Source organism: Oncorhynchus nerka, linkage group LG5 (genome assembly GCF_034236695.1).
Source record: "Oncorhynchus nerka isolate Pitt River linkage group LG5, Oner_Uvic_2.0, whole genome shotgun sequence".
NCBI lineage: Eukaryota > Metazoa > Chordata > Actinopteri > Salmoniformes > Salmonidae > Oncorhynchus > Oncorhynchus nerka.
Genome location: NC_088400.1, coordinates 53,498,796 through 53,515,541, shown reverse-complemented (window position 1 = coordinate 53,515,541; position 16,746 = coordinate 53,498,796). Strand labels below are relative to the sequence as shown.

Genomic DNA, 16,746 nt, shown 5'->3' with positions numbered 1-16,746 from the left:
TTCATATATCTAGTATACATTCCCTAGGATGAAGTCACTGCACACTGAAGAGAATTGTCTTTCCAGACTCACGTGTTTGACTACAGCTAATAATCAGAGTACCAAAATGAACGAATGGCGGGAAACAACCCAATTGACTATTGCCTTGTAGCAGTCACTTCTGCCATTATGAAGTGCAGTCTAGTGAAGGAACACATATCACCTCCTCATTACCCGACACACTAGACCCACTGCAATTTGCATACTGCCCAATAGATCCACGGATGACGCAATCCCCTGCACGCTGCCCTATCCCAGCAGGACAAGAGGAATACCTACGTAAGAATGCTGTTCATTTACTACAGCTCAGCCTTCAACAACATAGTATCCTCTAAGCTCATCATTAAGATTGGGGCCCTGGGTCTGAACCCTGTGCAACTGGGTCCTGGACTTCCTAACGTTAGGCAACAATACCTCCACTACGCTGATCATCATCACAGGGGCTCCACGAGGGTGCTTGCTCAGACCCCTCCTGTACTCCCTGTTCACCCATGACTGCGTGGCTGTGCACAACTCCAACTTAATCATCAAGTTTGCTTAAGACACAACAGTGGTTGGCCTGATTACCAACAACAGCGAGACAGTCTACAGGGAGGAGGTGAAGGCCCTGGCGGAGTGGTGCCTAGAAAATAACCTCTCCATCAACGTCAACAAAACGAAGGAGCTGATCGTGGACTTCAGGAGACAGCAGAGGGAGCACGCCCCCATCCACAGTGCCGCAGTGGAGAAGGTGAAAAGCTTCAAGTTCCTCGCTGTACACATCACTGACAATTTGAAATGGTCCACCCACAGAGACAGACAGTTCTTCAGGAGGCTGGAGAAATTTGGCTTGGCCCCTAAGACCCTCACAAACTTTTACAGATGCACCACTGAGAGCATCCAGTTGGGCTGTATCACCGCCTGGTACGGCAACTGCACCGTCCACAACTGCAGGGCTTTCCGGAAGGGTGCTACAGTCTGCCCTCCAAGACATCTACAGCACCCGGTGTCACAGGAAGGCCAAGAAGATCATCAAGGACCTCAGCCACCCGAGCCACAGCCTGTTCACCCTGCTACCATCCAGAAGGTGAGGTCAGTACAGGTGCATCCAAGCTGGGACCGAGAGACTGAAAAACAGCTTCTATCTCAAGGCTATAGGACTGTTAAATAGTCACCACTAGCCGGCCTCCGCCCAGTAACCTTCCCTGAACTTTAGTCACTGTCACTAACCGGCTACCACCCGGTTACTCAACCCTGCACCTAGGAGGCTGATGCCCTATGTACAGTACATAGAAATTGAACACTGGTCACTTGAATAATGTTGACACTGTTTTACCCACTTCATATGTATATACTGTACTCTAGTCAATGCCTATGCTACTGTCACACCCTGACCATAGTTTGCTTTGTATGTTTCTATGTTTTGGTTGGTCAGGGTGTGAGCTGAGTGGGCATTCTATGTTACATGTCTAGTTTGTCTAGTTTTATGTTTGGCCTGATATGGTTCTCAATCAGAGGCAGGTGTTCGTCATTGTCGCTGATTGGGAACCATATTTAGGTAGCCTGTTTGGTGTTGGGTTTTGTGGGTGATTGTCCTTGTTCTGTGTGTTACTTTACACCAGTATTAGGCTGTTTCGGTTTTCGTGGTACGTTTATTGTTTTTGTATTTGATTCGTGTTTACTTTGTTTTCATTAAACATGGATCGCAATAGCCACGCCGCATTTTGGTCTGACTCTACTTCACCTAAAGAGAACCGTTACAGCTACTTAACTATTGCTATACAAATACTATTCTATCTATATACATGTCATCATATACATATATACACACACTGAACAAAAATATAAATGCAACATGCAATAATGTTACTGAGTTACAGTTCATATAAGGAAATCAGTCAACTGAAATAACTTCATTAGGCTCTAATCTATGGATTTCACATGACTGGTGAATCAGATATGCATCTATTGGTCACAGATACCGTAAAAAAAAAAGTTGGGGCGTGGATCTGAAACGAATCAGTATCTGGAGTGACCACCATTTGCTTCATGCAGTGCAACACATCTCCTTCGCATAGAGTTGATCAGGCTGTTGATTGTGGCCTGTGGAATGTTCTCCCACTCTTCTTCAATGGCTGTGCGAAGGAGAACTAAAAGACGCTGTCGTACACATCGATCCTGAGCATCCCAAACATGCTCAATGGGTGACATGTCTGGTGAGTATGCAGGCCATGGAAGAACTGGGTCATTTTCAGCTTTCAGGAATGATGTACAGATCCTTGCGACATGGGGGCGTGCATTACCATGCTAAAACATGAGGTAATACCGGCGGATGAATGGCACGACAATGGGCCTCAGTATCTTGTCACTATATCTTTGCATATTAAAATTGCCATCGATAAAATGCAATTGTGTTCATTATCTGTAGCTTATGCTTGCCCATACCATAACCCCACCACTACCATGGAGAACTCTGTTCACAACGTTGACATCAGCAAACCGCTCACCCACCCAAAGCCATACACGCTGTCTGCCATCTGCCCGGTACAGTTAAAACAGGGATTCATCCGTGAAGAGCACACTTCTCCAGCGTGCCAGTGTCCATCGAAGGTGAGCATTTACCCACTGAAGTTGGTTACGACGCCAAACTGCAGTAAGCTCAAGACCTTGGTGAGGATGACGAGCACGCAGATGAGCTTCCCTGAGATGGTTTCTGACAGTTTGTGTAGAAATTCTTCAGTTGTGCAAACCCACAGTTTCATCAGGTGTCTGGTCTCAGACTATCCCACAGGGAAAGAAACCTGATGTAGAAGTCCTGGGCTGGCGTGGTTACACGTGGTCTGAGGTTGTTAGGCTGGTTGGACATACTGCCAAAATCTCTAAAACGACATTGGAGGTGGCATATGGTAGAGAAATTAACATTGAATTCTCTGGCAACAGCTCTGGTGAACACTCCTGCAGTCAGCAGGAGTGTCACACAACACAACACAATTCTAGAGTGGCCTTTTATTGTCCCCAGCACAAAGTGCCCCTGTGTAATGATCATGCTATTTAATCAGCTTCTTGATATGCCACAGGTGGATGGATTATCTTGGCAAAGGAGAAATGCTCACTAACAGATGTAAACAAATTTGTGCACAACATTTGAGAGGAATAAGCTTTTTGTGCGTATGGAAAACTTCTGAGATCTTTTATTCAGCTCATGAAACATGGGACCACCAACACTTTACATGTTGCGTTTATATTTATGTTCAGTATACATCGTGAGACGCAGAAAACATGAAGATGCTCGAGGGGTGCTTGACGCCATCTGTCAAGCATGGTGAAGGCAATGTGATGGTCTGGGGGTGCTTTGGTGGTGGTGGTGAAGTGGGAGATTTGTACAGGGTAAAAGGGATCTGTATTCAGAAGGTGAACCTGGAGCAGGTTTTCATCAAGAATCTGTCTGTACTTTGCTCCGTTCCTCTTTGCCTCGATCCTGACTACTCTCCCTGTCCCTGCTGCTGAAAAACTCCCCACAGCATGATGCTGCCACCACCATGCTTCACCATAGGGATGGTGCCAGGTTTCCTCCAGACTTTGATGCATGGCATTCAGGCCAAAGAGTTCAATCTTGGTTTTGTCAGACCAGAGAACCTTGTTTCTCATGGTTTAAGAGTCTTTAGGTGCCATTTGGCAAACTCCAAGCGGGCTGTCATGTGCATTTTACTCAGGAGTGGCTTCCATCTGACCACTCTACAAATAAAGGCTTGATTGGTGGAGTGCTGCAGAGATGGTTGTCCTTCTGGAAGGTTCTCCCATCTCCACAGAGGAACTCTAGAGCACTGTCAGAGTAACCATCGGGTTCTTGGTCACTTCCCTGACCGAGGCCCTTCTCCCTTGATTGCTAAGTTTGGCCAGGCGGCCTGCTCTAGGAAGTCTTGGTGGTTCCAAACTTCTTCCATTTTAAAAATGATGGAGGCCACTGTGATCTTGTGGTCCTTCAACGCTGCAGACTTTTTTTGGTACCCTTCCCCAGATCTGTGCCTTGACACGATCCTGTCTTGGAGTTCTACAGACAATTCCTTGGTTTCTTGCTCTGACCTGCACTGTCAACTGTGGGACCTTATATAGACAGGCCTTTCCAAATCATGTCCAGTCATTTGAATCTACCACAGGGGGACTCCAATCAAGTTGTAGAAACATCTTAAGGATTATCAATGGATGCACCTGAGCTCGATTTCAAGTCTCATATCAAAGGGTCTGAATACTTATGTAAATGTGATATTTCAGTTTTTAATTTTGTATAAAAATTTGCAAAAATGTATATTGTCTGCAGATTGCTGATGCATTTAAAAATATATATATTTTAGAATAAGGCTGTAACGTAACCAAATGTGGAAATGGTCAAGGTGTATACCTGCCAAAGGCACTGTATATTTATACTCTGGACTCATTGATCACCCTAATATTTCTATATTTCTTAATTCCGTTCTTTTACTTTTAAATGTGTGTGTATTGTTAGATATTACTACACTATTAGAGCTAGGAACACAAGCATTTCGCTAAACCCACAATAACGTCTGGCTAAATATGTGTACGCGATCAATAACATTTTATGTGATTTAGATTTTCGATGTCTTGTATTCAATGTGTATTTATCAACCCCCCCTATGTTGTGCTGCTGACACTTGAGAGCAAGCTTTAAGTGCATTTCATACAACAAACAAACTGACCTTGCAGTTGAAGGGAAGAACATTACTGTACTCACAAACTGGGATTTGTCAAGAGGCTTAGCAGAGATGGTCTTGTAGTTGTCCATGAGCGCTGTGTCAAATTCCTGCAGATCTCCATTGGTGTGGAACACCTTGTCTTTGACAAAGATGATGACGGCACGCAGCATGAAGGACATGAACATGTGCATGTGGATGTAGTTCCTAGTGCAGTGGAGGCATCTGCATGGCAGGCAGACAGGTAAAACACTCAAGGCTCAACAATCAATATATTCAATCAATGAAATAGATTTTATAAAATCCTTTACATCAGTAGTTGTCACAAAGTGCTTTACCCAGCCTAAACTCCAAAGAGCAAGCAAAGCAGTAGCAAAAGGACAGTGGCTAAGAAAAACTACCTAGAAGGAAGAAACCTAGGTAGAAACTTCTAGGCATCTACATTTTTGGCATTTAAACCTAGTTGGTGTTCAGAGGAATTTGGAAATGTACTTTTAATACATATACATCATGAAGCCAAACTGCATTGAGTAACCTGAATTGAATAAAATAACCTAAATTTAGTAAAATACACTAAATTCCACGGTTTTTAAAATCAAAATGGTTCCCCACAATCAGTTTCCTCAGACCATTTGAGTTAGGTTTACAGTGTACTGTGTTTTTGTGTTTTTGAATTTAAACTTTATTTAACTTGTCAAGAACAAATTCTTATTTACAATGACGGCCTACACTGGCCAAACCCGGACAACGCTGGGCCAATTGTGCACTGCCCTATGGGACTCCCAACACAGCCAGTTGTGATACAGCCTAGATTCAAACCAGGGTGTAGTGACGCCTCTAGCACTGAAATGCAGTGCCTTAGACCGCTGAGCCACTCGGGAAATACTGAGGGAAGATGCTTGAGAGTAATACTTCCTTTTCTAATTGCATTCATGATATTTGCCAAGTCGCAATTGTAAATGAGAACTTGTTCTCAACTTGCCTACCTGGTTAAATAAAGGTGAAATAAAATAAATATTGACAACGTCTCCAACTCAACCAAGAATCAAAGTTAAAGAATAGGCCAAAATCTAGTCTAATAAAAGTTTAATTTGATTTAGTCCTATTCTTTAACTTGTACAAAAAGTGTTTTCCTCTGTTATTAGGGAATTATGGCAGTCCTATTCTTTAACTTTGATTCTTGGTTGAGTTGGAGACAAATCAATATTTAATATGTAGACAAACTGGAATTAAGGCCAGACTAAGTCAGTGGCACAAAAGATACATCTCATTAAATGTTGATACAGTGGGGCAAAAAAGTATTTAGTCAGCCACCAATTGTGCAAGTTCTCCCACTTAAAAAGATGAGAGAGGCCTGTAATTTTCATCATAGGTACACTTCAACTATGACAGACAAAATTAGAAGAAAAAAAAATCCAGAAAATCACATTGTAGGATTTTTAATGAATTTATTTGCAAATTATGGTGGAAAATAAGTATTTGGTCACCTACAAACAAGCAAGATTTCTGGCTCTCACAGACCTGTAACTTCTTCTTTAAGAGGCTCCTCTGTCCTCCACTCGTTACCTGTATTAATGGCACCTGTTTGAACTTGTTATCAGTATAAAAGACACCTGTCCACAACCTCAAACAGTCACACTCCAAATTCCACTATGGCCAAGACCAAAGAGCTGTCAAAGGACACCAGAAACAAAATTGTAGACCTGCACCAGGCTGGGAAGACTGAATCTGCAATAGGTAAGCAGCTTGGTTTGAAGAAATCAACTGTGGGAGATGATGATGTGCAAGTAGAGATACTGGGGTGCAAAAGAGCAAGAAGATAAAGAACAATGTGGGGATGAGGTAGTTGGGTGTGCTATTTACAGATTGAGGTACAGCAATTATTAGGAAATGGAAGACATACAAGACCACTGATAATCTCCCTCGATCTGGGGCTCCACGCAAGATCTCACCCCGTGGGGTCAAAATGATTACAAGAACGGTTAGCAAAAATCTTGTGAAGACTTACAGAAAACGTTTGACCTCTGTCATTGCCAACAAAGGGTATATATCAAAGTATTGAGATAAACTTTTGTTATTGACCAAATACTTATTTTCCACTATAATTTGCAAATAAATTCATTAAAAATCCTACAATGTGATTTTCTGGATTTTTTTTCACCTCATTTTGTCTGTCATAGTTGAAGTGTACCTATGATGAAAATTACAGGCCTCTCATCTTTTTAAGTGGGAGAACTTGCACAATTGGTGGCTGACTAAATACTTTTTTGCCCCACTGTATGTGGTTGTGTTGACAACCAAACACAATTCAGTTTTGCAATACAGTAAATAGCCTGTTAACTTTTCGATAAGTTAACAAATTATATGTTGTATTCACATCAACTAAACCCCCCAAAAAAGTTAAGAATAGGATTAAGCCAGTGGCTCAGATGAAACTATCCAAGAATTAGATATCCTTTAAAAAGTTGACATTTGGCTGAGTTGTCAACCAAACACAATTCAATAATCATTTTGTAATACAGCAAACAGCCTAAAGTTAAGGCTATCTTATGTAACAGTGTTAATTCAACCTTAAAATGAGTTACACATCCATGACCAAATGTTGAAGTTATAGCCTACTGTAACTATAAATGTCTTCTTATGTAATCAAAGAAAGTGTGCATGTTCAAGATAGCATGCAAAGGTCACAGGTCTGTGCAGATCTTTACAATTTCTATAATAACCTATGGAGAATCTTGAACAGCATTGATCACTTGCACTATGTACTTTTAATGTAATCTCATATGAAATCCAGGTCATTTGGTTGTGCTATTTGATTCATTTTATTTTTGTTTATTTTTATTTAACCTTTATTTAACCAGGTAGGCCAGTTGAGAACAAGTTCTCATTAACAACTGCGACCTGGCCAAGATAAAGCAAAGCAGTGCGACAAAAACAACAACACAGAGTTACACATAAACAAACGTAAAGTCAATAACATAATAGAAAAATCTATGTACAGTGTGTGCAAATGTAGAAGATTAGGGCGTTAAGGCAATAAATAGGCCATAGAGGTGAAATAGTTACAATTTAGCATTAACACTGGAGTGAGAGATGTGCAAGTAGAGATACTGGGGTGCAAAAGAGCAAGAAGATAAATAACAATATGGGGATGAGGTATTTGGGTGTGCTATTTACAGATTGGCTGTGTGCAGGTATATTAAGCTGCTCTGACAACTGATGCTTAAAGTTAGAGAGGGAGACATGTCTCCAGCTTCAGTGATTTTTGCAATTTGTTCCATGAAGCACAGTAATAATACATTAAGTGGTTGTATAAATATAAAATATGACATTGTATTCCATTGAAATGGCATGCTGTGCCCAGTGGGTCTTCAGGTAATACATTTTTTTTTCATCTGGGGGATGGCATTTCCAGGAGAATTTGGAGACGAGTCAAGATGATTGGGCAGGATATTTAGCTTTACTTGTTTGCTGTTTTTGGAAAATGGTGATGAACAGATGACGCCTACTGCTGTATGACCTCAGTGGCATTTACACAGGTGGATAGAGCACCAAAAACGTGTCATTGAAGGGAACACTGATACTAGGGAACATGTCTGTTCTGCAATGGTCTATGGCTGAAAGGAAATGACTGGTATAAGAATTAAAAAACAACAACAATTGTACACTTCTGGAGAAAGGACCAATTGTTGGGACACAAGGCTGTCTTACCTGAAGTAGCCTATGATGACAATGGCCCCTAGAAGAGAGATGAAGGACAGTGCATATCCAATGGTGTACATGACGTACAGCCGGTCAAAGAAGTCCTGCTAGAGACAAATGGATATCTTACAGGCCTGCTCAAAACAAAATCAAATCCAATTTAATTTTCCACATACACATGGTTAGCAGATGTTAATGCGAGTGTAGCGAAATGCTTGTGCTTCTAGTTCCGACCATGCAGTGTATCTGACAAGCTACACTGTTTACACCGGCAAAAAGTTACCTTAAAATAGAAGCTTAAAACCTACCGTTTTCCCAATGCCCCAGTGTAGCTACGCTGTTAGCGTGAGTCAGAGCAACTCAAGTATTGTCATCTGTCAAGTCTGCAACCACAACAATGTTAATTGGCATTTTTGGCGTGACTGAAGTGGTGATTGGGATTACCTTTTCCTCCTCTTGACCAGTTAAAAGGAATCTCAAGCAGTTGGAATAATTGGACCACGTTCGGTTCAACCCCTCCACAGAAACCCAGGAACCGTTGATGTCACACTTCCTGTATGCATGAGCTGGACACACACTGGTCTGGTCATTTACATTGCAACATACAGGTAACCGCCAAAACAAAGGAAACACCAACTTAAAGCGTCTTAATAGGGCGTTGGGCCACCACGAGCCAGAACAGCTTCCAAAGCAAACTTGGAATGGATTCTACACGTGTCTGGAACTCTAATGGAGGGACGCGACACCATTCTTCAAAAATAAATTATATAATTTGTTGTTTTGTTTGTGGGAAAACGCTGCCTCAGGCGCCGCTCCAGATCTCCCAAAAATTGGAATAGATTTATATACGGCCATGGGATATGTTTTGTTTGTGGCTGGAAAACAATTCAACACAAATGCTGGCCCAACTCAACTGTTTTCCACAGTTGTGTCAAGTTGGCTGGATGTCCTTTGAGTGGTGGACTATTTTTGACACACACGGGAAACTGTTGAGCATAAATAACCTAGCAGCGTTGCAGTTCTTGACACAAACCGGTGCGCTGGCACCTACTACCATACCCCGTTCAAAGGCACTTACAATTTTTGGCTTGCCCGTTCACCCTCTGAATGGCACACATACACAATCCAGGTCTCAATTGTCTCAAGGCTTAAAAATCCTTCTTTAACCGGTCTCCTGCCCTTCATCTACACTGATTGAAATGGATTTAACAAGTTACATCAATAAGGGATCATTGCTTTCACCTAGATTCACCTGATCATGGAAAGAGCAGGTGTTCCTAATGCTTTGTATACTCAGTGTATATTCTTCAAGAATCAATGGGTGTCTACCATTAATGTCCAAAAATTGATATAGCAACTAAATATTCTAGGTTTAAGTGTAAACAAATTAAAAAATAAAAATACTTTTCAAGAAAAAAAAGGCCAACTTTGAACCTAGCGCAAACGCTTAGTAAATCTGTCTCCATGAGTATAGCAAGTTGTAACGGCTTTCTAGGTGTGAAGGAGAGTCTTTCAATGTTTAATGAAAAAAATGTAAATACGAAATAAACAAAAACAATAAACGTTGAAAACCTATACTTGTAAACTAAATACATCGACAAACAAAGACACTAAGGACAATCACCCACGACAAACTAAATCTGTCTCCCAATCAGAGACAACGATAAGCACTATTGAGAACCAAGTGCCATAGACTTTGCTAGATAACCCCACTAGCTACAATCCCATAACCCCAAAACCCCAAGACACAATACCTCCATGATGGTTGAAGAAAAACACAAAATACTTAGACCAGGGCGTGACACAAGTGTGTTGCCTATCTATACCCCAATACCTTCATGGTTGAAGTCATAGATGTAGCTGGGGCAGGGGACCTTGGTTAACACTCCGGTGGATCCCTGGGGCCAACAGATCAGACCATCCCAGCCAGGGGGACAAAGATCATCTGGACATGTAGTGGGAAAAGGGAGTAAGGTAATGTTAGTGGTGGGCATCAATACTGATCATTTTATATGATATTGGTTTATTTGCATTTGATATCAATATATGGACGGCATATTATGACATTGGATTAACCTTCCTGTTAACTTGCACTATTATGTAAAAACCCATACTGTACATGACTGTTCCTGCATGAACAAACCCCTCTCATAGACCTTCTCACAGGCTCTCAACTTAGTGACTTAATTGCCTGCTTATGGGCCAATTCGTGGTGAATGGACTTATTTAAACTGTAGTTTTAACTTTCACATATGGTCCAATGAGCAATCAGAAAGCACTTGTCTGGATTTCACAGAGCCGTGGAGGTGAAAAGAAAAGTAAAAACAATGTTTTTATAAAACCAATATATACAGTGGGGAGAACAAGTATTTGATACACTGCTGATTTTGCATGTTTTCCTACTTACAAAGCATGTAGAGGTCTGTAATTTTTATCATAGGTACACTTCAACTGTGAGAGATGGAATCTAAAACAAAAATCCAGACAATCACATTGTATGATTTTAAGTAATAATTTGCATTTTATTGCATGACATAAGAATTTGATCACCTACCAACCAGTAAGAATTCCGGCTCTCAAAGACCTGTTAGTTTTTCTTTAAGAAGGCCTCCTTTTCTCCACTCATTACCTATATTACCTGCACCTGTTTGAACTCGTTACCTGTATAAAAGTCCCCTGTCCACACACTCAATCAAACAGACTCCAACCTCTCCACAATGACCAAGACCAGAGAGCTGTGTAAGGACATCAGGGGTAAATTGTAGACCTGCACAAGGCTGGGATGGGCTACAGGACAATAGGCAAGCAGCTTGGTGAGAAGGCAACAACTGTTGGAAGAAGTTCAAGATGACGGTCAATGTATTTATTTTCCTAACCTTTACTAACTAGGCAAGTCAGTTAAGAACAAATTCTTATTTTCAATGACGGCCTAGGAACAATGGATTAACTGCCTGTTCAGGGACCGAACGACACTAGATATTGATCCACTCAATGTAAGAAAGGGCAAATATCCAGCAGCGTGCACTCAGTCCACATCAATGTCATCAATAAAACACGTTCAAGAAGGATGAACATACTAAAACTCGGCTCCAAGGAGAAAATAATATTTCTTCCACTATGTCTATTTAAACCTCCGCTTGTAACCGCTTGTAGCCTAATGAATGAATGTAAAATACTTATTGTAATAATGGAGTCTATATCATACAACTGTTTCATGTCAACATAATTATAATATAATTTGTGCAATTTTAATTAATTTTATTAGAATACAACGCCTTTTGATTAAAATAAATATTAACATAATCAGGATAGGCTTGATTTAAATTACAATTTTAAACATGGACAATGTTCAGAAATATTGTACTTTTCTCTCTTAAAATGTCCATAACATTTACATTTTACATTTAGCAGACGCTCTTATCCAGAGCGACTTACAAATTGGTGCATTCACCTTATGACATCCAGTGGAACAGTAGTGCATCTAAATCTTTTAAGGGGGGAGAGAGGGATTACTTTATCCTATCCTAGGTATTCCTTAAAGAGGTGGGGTTTCGGTGTGTCTCCGGAAGGTGGTGATTGACATCCGCTGTCCTGGCGTAATGAGGGAGTTTGTTCCACCATTGGGGGCCAGAGCTAAATTACCTATTTATTTAGCATGCAGCGAACAGTAATATCTCTTTGTCAATAAAATCTAATGTATCAGTTTTGACTGGGCTGAGCGGGAACTGTACTTCCTCAGTGGTAGGGAGGCGAGCAGGCCAGAGGTGGATGAACGCAGTGCCCTTGTTTGGGTGTAGGGCCTGATCAGAGCCTGGAGGTACTGAGGTGCCGTTCCCCTCACAGCTCCGTATAACCCTACTGTATTAAACCAAGTTCAAATGGATTACATAAATATGAAACAAATTTTTTTTTTATACTCATGTACACCAACATGAGTTTTCAATACATAATGTATATGGAAAAATGCCACTGTAGATTTGTCGTGGTAAATGAGAATACTTTATTTCAGATGTATAGAATGATTCTCAAATACTGTTGATACAGCCATCCTTAGGTTGCTCAATTACCATCTTTGAAGTTAACAGCGACCTTGTTAACACTGACGGGAGTGGTAATATGATGGCTAATAATGGTTGCAACTGAGATCAGGTGTGTGGGTGATCTTAGCTCGTATTGATGGTTTAACGAGAGAACACCTGGCAGTAATACGGTGGCCAATAATGGTTAGAATTGGACCATTGCCTTTAAAGGGACAATCTCAGAATAAAACAGAGCTATATAATTGCTATATGTCATCAATTTAAAGGCCCAAATGGGTGAACCAATCACAAATGCCCCGTCATTTAAAATTGAAAAGAGAACGCAATCTTATAGGGGACCACAATATCATTTAGATCTGAATTAAGTTATCTGGAAAAACCAAATACAATAGACAAATACACCACTGATTGAGGGGAAGTGGGGTTATACAATTTTGTAAATGTTTATTTATTTTACTCTAATGAAAGGCAGCATATCATTTAGCCAATAAGTTGTTTCATTGATGTCATTTTGGTAACACTTTATTTTATCAAGGGTCCATAATAAACCATTTATATTGCATTTATAAAAAATTGTGTGATTAGTAAAGTCATTTTTCAGTCCCTAATCTAAAATGAGCACTATTTATACTTTTTAAATACCTTATAAATGTTTTCAGAGACCAGTGTAATTTCCTACAAAAAGATGCATGTCATTGGTAAACATTCCAGCAGTACCTGGTGTTGGATTCGAAATGTTGAACATTGAGATATTAAATAAATGATAGAGAAGAAGCATATAATATTAGGAGTGAAATAGACTGGGTTTTATGTCTGAAGTTAATGGTTCTCTGTAGAAAGCCAGATGGCGTGGGAATGTGTTGGGGTACGGGAGGAGAGCACTGAATTGATACAGCAAAGACAGATGGACATCTGTGGATTAGGTGAAGGAAGGGTTGAGGTCAGGAGGTGAAGTCAGATGCACCTGAAGTGAGTAATAAGGTTTTAATATCCTGTTACTCTTTTCCTGTAGAACCATAATATGAAATGATTGAAGAGAAGGAGGAGTGTCTTAAGTGGGATATATATATATATATATATGTGATGTGAGAAATGTTGGGTTGTTGGAATTACAGCTGTACAGAACTTTTGGACATAATTAAACTTTGTTAGCTTCTCTAGTGTCCATGTGTTATTTACTCTGAAAAATAAGAACCAAACACTGGTAAAAGAATAAGCACAAAAGACAGAATGTTTACATACGTTTGTAAACATTAGTGGATTCGGCTATTTCAGCTGCCCGGGTCAACAGTAAGTGCTCTTATTGTGAAGTGGAAATGTCTAAGCGCAACAATAGCTCAGCCACGAAGTGGTAGGCCACACAAGCTCACAGAACGGGACAGCCGAGTGCTGAAGCGGGTAGCGAGTAAAAATCCTCTGTCCTCGGTTGCAACACTCACTACCGAGATCCAAACTGCCTCTGGAAGCAACGTCAGCACAAGAACTGTTTGTGGAACCGCACCCAAGCCTAAGATCACCATGCGCAATGCCAAGCGTGAGCTGGAGTGACGTAAAGCTCACCGCCATTGGACTCTGGAGCAGTTGAAATGCAATTCTCTGGAATGATGAATCACGCTTCCCCATCTAGCAGTCCGACAGACGAATCTGGCTTTGGCGGATGCCAGGAGAACGCTACCTGCCCGAATGCATAGTGACAACTGTGCATTGGTGGAGTAGGAATAATGGTCTGGGGCTGTTTTTCATGGTTCGGGCTAGTCCCCTTAGTTCCAGTGAAGGGAAATCTTAATGCTTCAACATACAATGACATTCTATACGATTCTGTGCTTCCAACTTTGTGGCAAACAGTTTGGGGAAGGCCCTTTCCTGTTTCAGCATGACAATGCCCCCGTGCACAAAGTGAGGTCCATACAGAAATGGTTTGTCGAGATCGATATGGAAGAACTTGACTGGCCTGCACAGATCCCTGACCTCAACCCCATCGAACCCCTTTGGGATGAATTGGAACGCGGACTGCAAGTCAGGCCTAATTGCCCAACATCAGTGTCCGACCTCTCTAATGCTCTTAGCAAACTGTATTTTCATGTTGCCTCCCAGTGAAACCGTAATACTTCCGTAATGACGAAATTTGGATGGGTATCAGATGCTGGTCTGTTTATATTTAAACAGTCACCAAACAATACATACACTCTAATTAGCCATTATGCTCCAAAATCCGTTTTATGTTCTGATATTTCTATTCTCCCACCTGGTTTTAATGACTGGTAGATTCTGGATCAAACACACAAAGCGGTTTGTTTTTATCCAGCTCTCACACTGCTACAGAATGTGGGCAGACAATAATATGGAGAGCAGCAGCCAGAAAGAGAAACAACTGCGGGGTTGGGACTGGTAAATTGGCAGATTCAAATGAATGGAATAAATCCACATTTCAGCACTGACAGATTCTGTGGCTAGGGAGAAACACAGCATAATATCTGTGATCTTAAGTCATCTTTGTCTAATCAAATTGCAGTGGTATTCCAAGTAAATAAAGGCTTTTCAAGAAGTTCCTCCCTCCATTCGTCAAGAGTGCCTATATGGGAAAACTAAGATGAATTTTTAGAAATATTTTTGTTTACTAAGTGGTGGCCATCATCCCAGTTCTTTTCCCCCCTCCCTAAGACCACTTCTGTAGTTGTAGTTTTTTATCCATGCTGTATCAAAAGTTGTCTCGAGCCCCCAATTAAACATTTGGGGGTGGATAATAAATCATTTGGATAAATATCAGAACACAATTTTTTTGCTGAAAGCATTACTCAATTCAGTAAATCTCATGTTGAACATTGACTGACAATGTGAGGAAATGCAAGGAGTTCAGTGTGTCAAAGTGTACATGCAGCAGCACCATATCCAGTCTCTTTTACCAACTTCAATCTCTGAGTGAAGCCTGGGAGAATGTGGGCAGACGTGGAGCAGGCTAGAGTCTCAAAACACAACCCCCTTTCCAATACGCAGGAGGCAATAACAGGTAAAGTTATGGGATTTGGTCTCTCGAGAAAGGATGAAGTATGGTGGGTGGCTCTGCCATAAAGATCTGTCTGGATCCACCTGGAAACACGCTGGCCAATGGGGCTCTGGTAAAGCTAGGTAGACCAATCATCTGCTTAGTGGGTATCAATTACAGAAACACATACAAAAAAGTTGGTACATTTCCTATGCTGCCCAAAGAATAAAATTATGTACGTAAGTCAGTGTTTGCCCACCTGCAGGGTTGTGTGTAGAGATGTTCTGATGACACTCAACTTTGACATCATACAGTAGGTATATCTGCTCCAGTGCTGTGATGCCGACCTCTGGATGAACCTACAGAGTAGATTGCAGCATTGATTCAAAAAGTTGCCCCTTAGATGATAATCTTGGGTCAGATTAGCATTTCCCCCACTAATGGTTAAGGTTAGGATTGGAGAGGGGAAGCAGATCCTAGATATGTACCTAGGGGAATCTTCACCCCAGAGATCATTTGGATCTTATAGATGACAAGAACAGAAATGGTAAAGTGGCTTTGATATTAAAAACTTTGATAAAAATCTAATGTCATAATTACAGTGACATACATACTTCATAAATTAAAAACAAGTCACATACATCACAGTAAGCAATCGCCACATACACACATGCTGATGAACTGTGCTCATACTTCTGCCTCATTTAAATGCATTCAAGGAGACAGTGGATGTTGAGTACCAGTCAACAATGTATATGCAAACACTGACTGATGAGTATGGAAGCAGGCATGGCTGAATAACAATACATAACCGATGACATTTCCATATGAAATAGCACCAAAGGAAGAAACATCATGTGGGAAAAAGACATTGGATGATGGCCACCACTTTGTAAATGAAAATATTTAGAAAAATCCATCTTAGTGTTCCCATTATTTACAGAATAGATATTTTAAAAAGATAGACAGAGAGGAAATGGTAAAGGAGTAGAGGAATAGGGAATTGTGGATGCAAGAAAAAAGCAACCAAATTCATTATGCCAAGAACTTTGTCAACTAGACATAGGTTAACACTGTTCTGTCGAGGCATGGACTCTACAAGGTGTCAAAAGCGCTCCACAGGGATGCATCCCACAGTTGTGTCAAGTTGGCTGGATGTCCTTTTGGTGTTGGACCATTTTTGATACACAGGGGAAACTGTTGAGTGTGAAAAATCCAACAGCGTTGCAGTTCTTGAAACACTCAAACGGGCACATACTACCATACCCAGTTGAAAGGCACTTCAATATTTTGT

At 40.9% G+C, this 16,746-nt stretch overlaps 1 protein-coding gene across 4 annotated transcripts in view; it reads right to left on the bottom strand.

Annotated features, from left to right (window-relative positions):
- The window catches only part of LOC115129627 (parathyroid hormone 2 receptor-like), a 31,364-nt gene that overhangs the window by 13,469 nt on the left and 1,149 nt on the right, over window positions 1-16,746 (bottom strand). For 2 of the 4 annotated variants that reach the window (XM_029660201.2, XM_065018737.1), the window contains 5 exons: window positions 15,712-15,811; window positions 10,264-10,374; window positions 8,874-8,995; window positions 8,439-8,536; window positions 4,769-4,952 (listed from right to left, as the gene is read on the bottom strand). In XM_029660201.2, the coding sequence (XP_029516061.2) occupies window positions 4,769-4,952; window positions 8,439-8,536; window positions 8,874-8,995; window positions 10,264-10,374; window positions 15,712-15,811 (615 nt within the window). Of the gene's footprint in view, window positions 1-4,768; window positions 4,953-8,438; window positions 8,537-8,873; window positions 8,996-9,507; window positions 9,595-10,263; window positions 10,375-15,711; window positions 15,812-16,746 lie in introns of those variants that run through there. The other 2 variants (XM_029660202.2, XM_029660203.2) reach the window with 2 other exon arrangements.